This window comes from Macrotis lagotis, chromosome 8, assembly GCF_037893015.1.
Source record: "Macrotis lagotis isolate mMagLag1 chromosome 8, bilby.v1.9.chrom.fasta, whole genome shotgun sequence".
NCBI classification, from domain to species: domain Eukaryota; kingdom Metazoa; phylum Chordata; class Mammalia; order Peramelemorphia; family Peramelidae; genus Macrotis; species Macrotis lagotis.
Window position 1 is genome coordinate 108,099,509 of NC_133665.1, and position 12,573 is coordinate 108,112,081.

The window sequence follows — 12,573 nt, forward strand, 5'->3', positions numbered from 1 at the left end:
TCTTTATCTCCCTCTTTCTCTCTCTCTCTCCCTTTTCTATGTTTCTCTCCCTCTTTTTCTCCCCCTCTCTCTCCCTTTTCTCTTATCTTCTCTCTCTCTCTGTCTCTCTCTCTGTCTCTCTCTCTGTCTCTCTCTCTCCCTCCCTCCCTCCCTTTCTCCTTTCTCTCTCCTGTTCTTTCTCTTTCTTTCATCTATCTCTTGCTCTTTCTCTGTCTCTCCCTTTCTCTCTCTCTCTCTCTCTCTCTCTCTCTCTCTCTCTCTCTCTCTCTCTCTCTCTTTTATTCTCTTTCCATATAGTTGGCAAGATGATGTGTCTGAAGCATCTCTGAAGCAAGGGGACTCTTTATCTTCTTAGTAGTTATGACTAAGCAATTAATTTTATAAATACCTTTCCCAGCAAAGACAGTTTCATTTATAGCCTCTTCTTTCTGAGAGTTGGAAGACTTCCTCTCATCACCCCCCCCCCTCATGTGGTAGATCGAAAGCTTCCTTTCATCTGAGAAACCTGGCTGTCCCCTCCTGCCAATAGTTCTTCCTGGCAGGATCGGAAAGTGATGACTAAAGCTGTATTCTCAACCATGCCAAGATGAGAGGGGGAAGATGAAGAACCCAACAGACAAATGAGGGATGGACAAAGCAAGGAGTCCACCCTGGCAGCCAGATTGTTGTCAGCAAGTTTGTGTGACAGATTTCTGTGTTCATGCTGCTCTGCCGTGAAGAACATGGTAGTCTCTGTTTGTATAGACCTGTAGGGATTCCTTCTATAGTTGTAGGACCTTGACAACCCTTTCATGTAATACCAAAATCATAGACTCTTAGAGTTAGAAGGCTCCAGCTCATTTTACTTACAGGCAATGAAGCCCCACTTCCCTCTCAGATTGCTGTTTAGTCTGTCATAAGCATTTATTGAGCACCTAATGTATGTTAGGCATTGTATTAAGTGCTGAGTTTAAAAAGACAAATGCTAAAACCAGTTCCTGATTTCAAGAAGCTTACATTCTAACTGACAAGAGAACATGTATATGTCTAGTACATACAAGATATATACAATGTGGGCATAAAGCAATCTGAAAGGAAAATACTGGGGAAAGGAAGAGGAGGGTACATTCCAGGACTTAAGTGGGATGAGGAGGTTCAATACAGAGGTGTGGAGTGTCCTTGGCAGAGAACAAGTGGGCCAGTGTAGCTGGATGATATGTTATTATTCAGTTCTCTCCGACTCTTTGTTGACCCCATTTGTGGTTTTCTTGGCAGAGCTACTGAATTGGTTTGCCATTTCCTTCTCCAGCTAATTTTATAGATGAGGAAACTGAGGTAGACAAGGTTAAGTGACTTGTCCAGGGTCACATAGCTAGTAACTGTCTCAGATTGGATTTGAACTCAGGAAGATGAGTCTTCTTCACTCCAAGTCCAATAGTCTATCCAAGATATCACTTAGCTGTTCTTACAGTCTATAGAGCATAGTATAGAGCATTTTCCATTGCAAATGGAAAATTAAGAAGGGTTCAGATTGTAAAAAGAACTTTAAATATCAGAGAACTTAGTTTTTGATTTTGAAGGTAATTGGAAGGCACTGAAGTTAATTGAATATGAAAGTTGTGGGGAGGAATGTATGCAACATGATCAGACTTAATATTTATTACTAAATAAATCCTGATCTCTACAGTCCTTTCCAGTTCTAAATCCTTTGATTTTGTGAGCCAGAATAAATTGTTAAAGGTGGAATTCCAGGCATTTGAACAAGTAGGAATGGGTGGGAGCAGGAATGGGAAGGCATTTTTTTGGTGAGGATGAGAGGGATTCCCAAAGTCCTTCAAATGTACTACATAAACCAATATATAAAGTAGTATATCTACCTTTAAAAAAGGAAGGAAGGAAGGAAGGAGGGAGGGAGGGAGGGAGGGAGGGAGGGAGGGTACTTCTGGGTCTTCAGACTAATCCTCTTAGAAGAGGATAGTAATGAGAGGACGCCCAGGAAGACATTTATGTATCTTGGGCATCTAGCTAGGACACCTACATCTCTAAGTAGTGTCATTAGTCATTACCAGTTGAAGTTCACCAGCTCTTGGTCCAGGGAGGCTTGTATTTCTAAGTAATACTTTAGCAAACAAATATTATTACCCCCAAAGTCACTCCATATGCTCCCCTCTGCCTCTGTGTATTTCTCATATTTCCTTGGCCCTCATGCAGTTTGGTTGATGAATCCCCTTAGTACTGCATTGCCCCAAGTTATTCATCTCAGGTTATGATAACCTGAGTCTCACAATGAGTAATTCTTGTACTTCAATCAAATTCAGTGATGAAGAGAGAGAGAGAGAGTACAGAGAGCTATGGCCTAGAATAGTCCAACTTTGTGTTGTTTTGTTATGTGGATACCCAGTTGTTCATTCCCAGGAAGTCTGAACTGTACCCACATGGTAATAACAGAATGCCACAGGAAACACAGATCAATGAGGATCCAGGTATGAGGAGTGTAGGAATAACTCACTAAAGGAAGAAAATTATTACTCATGACAGAAGAAGGGGCAATAGGGAAATCCTGTCCCTCCCATGCCATCTGCCTGAAACAAAGAACCTGGTTTCCTATGCTAGTTGTAGATCTGACCTATACCTTAAAGGAATCTTCAGGTATGACAAATGTTGATAGTCTTTTGGAACTCCCAGGATTAGGGAAGCCTAAGCTTACTCTGTTCCATCCTTTCTTTTTTATCCCACCTAACCCCTTTTTTTTTTTGCAAGGCAATGGGGTTAAGTGGCTTACCCAGGACCACACAGCTAGGTAATTATTAAGTGAATGAGGCAGCATTTGAACTCAGGTACTCTTGACTCCAGGGCTGGTGCTCTATCCACTGTGTCACCTGACTGCCCAATCCCACCTAACAATTATCTCATACTGCTCCCTCCAAACTGATTTCTTTATTTTTTTGTGAGCACCCCAAGGGTAATTACAATTTATCTAAACTATAACTTTCCCCAGAGATCTACTATAATGATCTGGACACAGCGTAGTTGATAATTTAATTTAATATTTAAATAAGATATTTAATAAATATTTCTTAAAAGGGTGCCACACAATCATATACTGTTTACATGGTTCTGTAATTGTCTACACTGCATCATTAACATTTTTTTTTAGTTTTTACAAGGCAATGGGGTTAAGTGGCTTGCCCAAGGCCACACAGTATCATTAACATTTGACTTCAGTAAATGTTAGAAGTCACCACATCTATAGAATATGTATGTAGTGAACGAGCATGGTGGCTACTGAATTGTTTTCTACTATAGCATTAGTAACTATCCTCAAACCCTCTGTTTCCTCCTCCTCCTCCTCCTCCTCTCTCAATTTGAGGGCATGAATAGAAGATTTGACAAGCTTCTCGAGACATTCCAACTTAGAGCTGAGAATGGACAAGGAATTTCTTTGGTGTAGGAACTGCTAGTGGAAAATTCTCTCTCTCTCTCTCTCTCTCTCTCTCTCTTTACATATATATATATATATGTAAAACAAAACTTCAGCTTGGCTAGTTCTGATTCCAGGACTAGCCCTTCATCCACTTTGACATGTTACCTCTCAAAATTCATTGTCTTTTTCTCATATTTTGGTTGTGATTCTTAATTTGACTATGAGTTTCTTAAGAGTAAAGACTATTTCTCCCATTACCTCTGTATCCTCTACAATGCCTAGCCCTAGACTGGTTACATAGTAAGAGGACTCAGGAAAGACTGATCAATTGATTAATTTTCTTTTCCAGAGTAACCATTGGAGGTAATTGCAGGTCATTGCAGGTAATAAAATGGAATAGGTAAGATTGGAAAGATCTCTTATTTCAGGGGTGATGGCCTCAGATCTTAGCCACTTGATAGGGTATTGCTCTTCAGGTATTTGGAGTACAGTAGCATGATGATTAAATAGCTAACCAGAGAACCTGCTGCTTATGGGTGTTCACATTTCACATATTCCCCCCATGTCCCTACCTTCTACCTTTCACTGCCACCTTTCCTTCTCTTCTAGCATATCTTCCAGATGACTTTTACCAACTTCTCTTCCTTCCCTATACTAATACAATTTCCCCCACCATCTTTATTTTCATGTACCAAAAGCCTACTGTTCAGAATCCTTGCCTTTTGCAATGATACTTCAGTGGATCCCTGATCTCAGGTACAATTGAAACATTCCTATGACTACTTAGATTTCCAGGTACTCAGACAGTCCATTTATTGCTTTTCACCCTTCCTATATTTCTTAAGGATGTACTTTTCCATTTTTAAATAACCCTGATGGTATCTTTTTTTTTTTGCTTCTCCATGCAAGACTTTGTCAAACCCGCTGTCATTAGGTCACCTAAGAGGGTAAGTCTTCAGAGATCATGGTGTCCTGTGATTGGCAGCCAAATAAAATCTCCAGGGAAATATTGATATTAAAAAAGATGTATTTTTGGGTCAGCAAGCAGCTTAGGATAATTGAAAGTGCTGCACAGTTTCTTAAATGCAATCTAGTCCTCTTGCTACCTCTTATGCCACTCTTAGTTGAATTCATGATTTATCTGTGGTATCTATCCAAGATACTATATCTTATAGGTATATTTATGCATGGGTATCCATATATTCATATGAATAATGTACATGACGAGAAGGCAGCATAGATAAGGGGCCATCTCCAGAGTCAGGAAGACATGAGTTTGAGGCTGGCTTCTGACACATACTAACTCTGTAATCCTGGGCAAGGTATTCTCAATATCCCTAGGCAATTCTTCAAAGAGTTTAAGATTCAGGACAGTAACTGATCTGCCCTGATAGAATAAATTTCCTCCCTGGGAATTCCCTACACTGAAGAATTATAGATGTGTATGTGATTTATATATATATATATAATATATATATATTATATATATACATATACACATGTATGTATATTTGTATATACATATCTACAGATATGTGTATATTATATACTATATCTGCCCTACGAGTTAATAAAATATACTTCATCTACTTTGTTTTTCTAATGTGGATTATTAAATGACTGTCTTCAACAACCATGAATCTCTTTGAGGAAGCCCTATAGTGTACTGGGGAGCTTAGTATAATCAGCACAATGTGTTGTACAAACAGGTGCATCTATATATATCTTCCTATCACCAAGAAATCCTCTTATTTGGATTTGGCACAGGATAACCTCCATGATCTGGAGACTTTGAGGAAGCTAATGTCTCATTTTTATGCCTCACTTGAAAGTCAGTAGATCACTGGTCAGAGCTATTTACAACAGAGTTGATCTCATGGTCTCATATAACTTTAATATAAATGTGGGAGAGGTACTTTGTCTAGGATAAGCCTTTTAAAATGTGTTTTGTTCTAAGGACATTTTTTTTTCTTTTTGTGATTAGCAAATGTTAGACCCAGTACAATTGTTTTTTCTCCATAACTTTCAATAAACTATTACTCTGAAAGTGGGATCTACTATAGAAAAATCATCTTTATAAGCCTTCCTATTTCTATATTTTCATCAAGGATACCCTTTGTACATGTATAGACCATTCTAATAAAGATTTTCTAGAGATGAGAAAATAGACATCTACTTTTAAATTTTGTTTTGAATACTTTTTTAGGGAGGTAAAAATACCACCATTCATTTAGAATTCTTCCTTTCCTCCTCTTTTTCATTCTCTTGGAATCTTTCTCTTTTTGGGGATTACCAAAAAAAAGTAATCCCCCAAATGTCTTTAAAATGTGCTGCCTCCAGCTTTGGAAACCAGTAGGTTTCTCCTATTTATATTTGGCCAGTCCAACCCCACTTCCTGATTTCATTTCCTTAAGTGTCATTGCCTCAGTAAAGCCAGGACTGTTTGAGGCAATCCAGATGTGGTGGTTTCACTTTTGTCACTGCTGAGAACAGAGCACCATAATTACTTAGAAGTTAAAGTGGGAGCTTTTTGGAAAGAAACTCAGCCGCTTTCAGTAGGCTATAAATAATGAGCCAATGAATCATTGCCCAGATATTTAACTATCTGAGCAGGCATTGTACTGATGCTTTCCTGGAATTGCCTCCTCATCATCGCAAAAACCTTAGTTACTAACTCCAGGAGAGTGTTCTTGAAATTCCACCACACAAAAAATGACAGCCACCTATGGACAATTCTCCAAAACTCTTTAGTGGCAAAGTTATATTCCAAATTCGTTGTGGAAAAAAGGACTCGATAAAAAAAAAGGAGCACTTTGTGAAGAGAGAATTGGTTATTGATTGATTATAAATCTGGAAAGCTTTATAGAACTTTCTGTAAAAAATATATTTCTGTACCTTTCACTAGTACTGTGGCAGAGCTAATTGTGGTTCACCTTTAGTTGGATACATATTCCTTTTTCTTTTATGGATCTGTATTCAAATCTTTAAGTAAACTGAAGGTTTAACCTAATAACCACCCATTCATACTAGGTACCCAATCCAGTTAGAGAATGATGAACTTTCTCTGAAAATACTATTGGCAGCTTTACCTTTTCCCACAAGTTAAATCCAGGTCACTAAAGCAGTCATTGATTAAAAGACTAATGATGGGGGGGTTTTTAGTTAAAATGCTGTCTAGGGGGCGGCTAGGTGGTGCAGTGGATAGAGCCCTAACCCTGGAGTCAGGAGTACCTGAGTTCAAATCCGGCCTCAGACTCTTAATAATTACCTAGCTGTATGGCCTTGGGCAAGCCACTTAACCCCATTCGCCTTGCAAAAAAAAAAAAAACCTGAAAAAAAATTTTAAAAAAGCACTTATCCAGGATCCAATGTTTTTTAGGTTCTGTAGGATAATTAAAAGTGATCATATTGTTTGCTCTCTCTCTCTCTCTCTCTCTCTCTCTCTCTCTCTCTCTCTCTCTCTCTCTCTCCTCTCTCCAATAATTCTTATATTCCTCAAACTCAGATTAGTAAATCATTATGGTAAACCATTTCAAAATCATGTCTACTATCATCAATCACCAGACCTTTATTAAACATCCACCATGTCCCAAGCACTGTATTGAGCACTGGGCACACAAAAATGAAATGATCTAGAGATTGTAAATTAGAGGCATTTCATGAAGAAGCTGGGACAGAAAGGAGCAAGGCAGTGGCCCATTGTTATAGGGTTAACCATTAGGTGTCAGATTTTTTTGACCACAATGATTCATGAAGGCTACTCAGGATTAGTGGGGCTACAAAGTGTGTTGGTGAAGGGAACTTCATACTGATGAAGCAAGGGTCATTACCTTTCACTCTAGAACACTAGACAAGGTGAAGACATGTAAGTGATTTACTGTCTTCTGACATGAAAATTTACATAACGTTTACAACCTCTCTTTTGCATGTACCATTTTTCCATTTAGAGTGGGAATTATTTATGCAGTTAAAATGCTGTGGTGATGTCTCAGTTTGATTACTTCTTGTCTGGAATTAACTCTGAAATGTTACTGATTATCACACTTTATTTTGCTTTTTATAACTTATTTCCCAGATCATATTGTATCTTTTCCTTCCTTTTTATAAGAATTGTCAATTGGTCAATTAAACATTGACCTAAAGCAGTAAAAATTGTATTATGATTTGCCTCCTTCAGCATTCAGCATGGAATCCCCAAAGTCAGGTGTCTTATGTCCTACTTTTAATTTAATCACAAAATATGACCTTGGGCCAATCCTTTCCCCTCTTGAGGTTTCTGCTTCCTCCATTTGTAAAATGAAGGGGGTTCAATGCAGATTTAGTTTAGTTCTAACATCCTTTGTATAATGATTCAAAGTTCTTTGCAGTAACAGTCTATGACATAAATGCTAAACTTTATGGTAGAAACTAGAAATGCTGGAGGAGTTCAGAGAAGGGAGATTGTAAGTTAGGGGCAGACTTCATGGAGGAGCTGAAATTTCTTCAGTCAACAAGAGATGAATAAAATAAACAGGAAGGAGCAAATCAATCTATAGAGAGGGAGGAGTCTGAGTGAGGGGCACAAAAGTGGTCTGTTTAAGGTACATAGACCAAGTCAGAAGATCTAAGATCTATTCCTAGCTCTGCCTCTACCAGGCATTTAACTTTGAGTAAGTCACCTTTCCTTTTTGTGCCTCACTTTCCCCATTTGTAAGGGAAATAGTATCTTCTTTATCAAACTCATGGAGGCATTGTGATGGAAACTCTGTTAACTATAAAGCCTATAGAAATGCAAGTTTTTCTTCTTTCCCTAGTATTCTGCCAGAGAGATCCTCCCTCCCCCAACCTGCCCCAGAATGGAGGAGCAAAGTCTGTCCCAGACTTGTTCTCTGGGCAATCAGTAATCAGTGCCAACCACAGAAGGCTTCTTGAAGCTAGGCAATGCCCTTTCATGTGTTAGGAGAAATGAGTCATCTAGGAAGGGAAGAGCCAGTAGAGCAGAGTTAAACATCTCCTCTTTTGTTAAGTGACTTCACCAGAATCCGTGGCTGCCTCCTTACTGGTCAATGCTTTAGCAAAGGAGAGTCCAAGATGCCTCAGTGTCTCTTGTCTGGCTGAGTACTGTGGGTACTAATACTCAGTGAGCAGAATATATTCTGAGGCTCAAAAAATAAGCCAGTTATGGAATCTTTTAAAAAACCTTTGGTAGAAATCCCGAACCCAGATTATAGGTCGGTTCTTTGGAGATGGCAGGAGCCTCTGTTGATACTAATTATTTCTACTTCTATCTAGAATCTCTACTCCCATAAATCAGGTCTCTCTTTATATCTTCAGCATCCTCTGAGTTAAAGAATTAGATTTGACATGGTCTTGATGATGAGAACATTCTAGCTGGAGATCATAATGGTTAGGCAAATAGGATCATGAAATAATCTGAACTGAAAAGAGCCTTCTAATCTTTTTCAGCTCATCCAACTCCATGTGACTTTGGCCAAATCACCCTCTTAAGAGGATGTGAAAATGAAGGAGTTAGACTAGTTGAATTCTCATGTCCCTTCTCCTCCAGATAGTTATGCCCCTAAGAACCAGCATACCTCTGTGCTTAGGCTGCAAAACCTATTTAAATAGCATTTTTGGTTGCCATTAACCACTGTTGATTCAGATTGAGTTTGCAATCCAGCAAAACCCCCAGATTCTTTTTATCCCCCACATAAATCGCTAACTAATCATTCGTCCCCATTTTGCACTTGTTTGGCTGATTTTTTTTAAACCCAAGGGAGGACATTTTTCTCTCCATTAAATTCATCTTATTAGATTCAGCCTCTCAAGATGATCATACAGAGTAACATCTGGGGCCTAGGAGGGGGTCACTGCCCGGGTGTCTCTGGGTCTGCTCAGCTCATTTGGTTGCTGCAGGAAGCCAGGCTTTGGGATGTGATCTCAGTATGATCCACTTGGCCCTGCTTTGTGTTCCCAACCCTCATTCCCAAATGCATTCCCCTGGTCACAAGATGAACCAGATCAAAACAGACAGTCGGCAGTAGCACAGTGTGGTTAAAAAGAGCCCTGTCCCTGATGTCAGAAGGCCTGGATAACTAACTCACTGTGTGACCTGTGGTAAGTGGCATCATCTTTTCTCCATCTGTAAAATGGGGATAGTAGTGCCTGCCCTGCTTACTTTACAGAATAAAGTCAGGTAATAGATTTAAAGACCTTTTAGAAAGTTAAAAGTATCTAGTAGAGTTCTGCTTTAAGAATCAGTGCAAGTTTCTGGCTCTCATACTTAGACTCTGTATGCTTTGGGGGCAAATCACTTACCCTCTCTCTCTCTTTGCTCCAGATTCTTTTTAAAAAAAATTAATATTTTATTTTATTTGTTTTCCAATTATATATATATTCATTATATATATTATTTTCTGTAAGGTTTTGAATTTTTCAACCTTTCCTCCACCCTCCCTTCCCTCCCTCATCCCCCCCACAGAAGGCAATCTGGTAATCTTTACATTGTTTCCATGCTATACATTGATTGAAATTGAATGTGTTGGGAGAGAAAACATATCCTTGAGGAGAAAATAAAATAATAGAGATAGCAAAATTATGTAGTACATAAGATACTTTTTAAAATAACAAAAAAATGGAAGGTAATAGATTTTGATCTTTGTTTAAACTCCATAGATCTTTCTCAGGGTACAGAGAGTATTCTCCATAGCAGGGGCTCTAAAATTGTCCCTGATTATTGTATTGATGGAATGAGCAAGTCCAATAAGATTGATCATCACCCCCATGTTGCTGTTAGGGTGTACAATATTTTTCTGGTTCTGCTCATCTCACTCAGCATCAGTTCATTCAAATCATTCCAGGCTTCCCTGTATTCCCACCCCTCATGGTTTCTAATAGAGCAATAGTGTTCCATAACATACATAGACCACAATTTGTTCAGTCATTCCCCAATTGATGGACATTCACTTGATTTCAATTCTTTGCTACCACAGATAGAACTTGCTATGAATATTTTTGTACAAGTGATGTTTTTACCCTTTTTTACATGATCTCTTCAGGGTAGTACTATTGCTGGATCAAAGAGTACACACAGTTTTATTGTCCTTTGGGCATAATTTCAAATTGCTCTCCAGAAAGGTTGGATGAGTTTGCATTTTCACCACCAATGTATTAGTGTCCCAGATTTCCCACATTCTTTCTAACACTGAACATTGTCCTTTCTGGTCATATTGTCCAGTCTGAGAGGTGTGTGTGAGGTGGTGCCTCAGAGATTCTTCAATTTGCATTTCTCTAATCAGTAATGATTTAGTTTGCTCCAGCTTCTTTATAAAATAGGGATAATAATATCCATATTAATCACCTCATAATCCTGCAATAAAGCCCCAAAGTAATAGAAAAATGTGAGATATTATAATAATGTTTTATATACATGCATAAATATACACATATAAGTATATATAGTTCATATGTAAAAATATAGACCACATAAAATTCACTAAAGTGTCTTTCTCACAATACCCAGAGCAGTGAGATGGGATAGTGTGCCAACCCTGGAGCCAGAAAGACTCCTCTTCCTGAGTTCAAATCTGACTTCACACACTTACAAGCTATGTGACCCTGGACAAATCACTTAACCTTGTTTGCCTCAGTTTTCTCATCTGTAAAATGAACTGAAGAAGGAAATAGCAAAACATTCCAGTATCTTTGCCAAGAAAACCTCAAATGGGGTCATGAACTGAACAACAAAACAACCCAGAGAAACAAGTCATGGAGATATTAATATTTACATTTTACAGATGAAAAGATTGAGTCCCACAGATGTAAAGTGAATTGCCCAAACTCACTCAGCTTGTAAATTCTGAAGTAAGTTCTGAAGCTAGAACAGAAGTCTAACTCATTTGATTCCAAGACCAGGGTTCTTTCTGCTTCAGCTTGTTATATTTGGATACCTGTATTTGTGTCATACCTCCTCCTCCCAAACCTGTTCCCTCCCACTCAAGAGCAAAAAGGGTTATCAAGGCATCATCAAAGAAATAGCAAAACCTGTATTGTTGGCTTTGGTTCCAGAATGATAGTAAAGAACAAAGCTCACATGAATGTATGTATGTGTTCAAGTATATTGACATCATTTCACACATGAAGAAATTGAAACCAATAGAGTTAATGTTGAGGCTATGCAGCCAGAATGTGTCAGAGCAAGAATTCACTTCCACGTCTTCCATCCCCAAGTTCAATTCCTATAAATGCAGGGAGTTGTGATTATTCAATGGGAATCCTGTTCACTGAAAATCAGTTCAAACCAATTCAAGTTAAATCTATCATTTATTAGGTTCCAGATACAAAGCCCCAGATACTGTGCTAAGCACTGAGCCTCCAAAAACAAGCAGAATTAGAAAGGAATGAAATTGTGGCTGACTTGAGTGTCCTTAAAATAGAGGGTTAGTCTCAGAGAAACCAGCCAATGAGAGAAATGGGGGAGGCAGGAAGGGAGAGAGAGAGAGAGAGAGAGAGAGAGAGAGAGAGAGAGAGAGAGAGAGAGAGAGATTGAGAGAGAGAGAGAATGAGTCCAGGGGTAAAATGAGCTTCTAGGGTGAAAAGGTTTCTAGGACATTGTAGAGAAAGTAAGGGAAACCTGGAAAGAATGAAGAAATTCATTTCAACATATATTTATTACATCCAGAGTCTGATTCTAACATATATAAATATAATGTATAATACTACATGCTGAGTGACTCAGAGAAAGGCTGTGTGAGGCCCAGGGTCAGATTTGTTGTGATCTGGGAGGAATTGGGCTCAAACAGAATTTCTGGTCAAGAGATCTGTGGCTTTAGTTTTGGTTTTTCTTTTGGGGGGGATTTTTGCAAATGTGATTAAGTGATTTGCCCAAGGTCACACAGTTTATTAGGATCTGTGGCTTTAGAGCTTGCCAGAGAGTTTTAGGGAAGGGAGGGAGCAGGAACAACTCAAAGACTTCAGTTTAAACCATCCTTTTTTTCCTCTTCTCATTTCTAGCTCCTGTATGATAGTCCCAAAGCACGACAGGAAGTAGAGCATCACTGGCAAGCCTCCCGTGGACCCCACATTGTACGCATCGTGGACGTGTATGAGAACATGCACCACAACAAGAGGTGCCTCCTTATTGTCATGGAATGGTGAGGTCCCAATGATCTGGCCCTCAAACTCATACAAAT

General features: G+C 38.8%; 1 protein-coding gene across 2 annotated transcripts in view; it reads left to right on the plus strand.

Moving 5' to 3' along the window:
* Window positions 1–12,573, plus strand: part of MAPKAPK3 (MAPK activated protein kinase 3) — a 99,963-nt gene that overhangs the window by 57,967 nt on the left and 29,423 nt on the right. For both annotated transcript variants that reach the window (XM_074198049.1, XM_074198048.1), the window contains exon 3: window positions 12,395–12,534. In XM_074198049.1, the coding sequence (XP_074054150.1) occupies window positions 12,395–12,534 (140 nt within the window). The remainder of the gene's footprint in view (window positions 1–12,394; window positions 12,535–12,573) is intronic.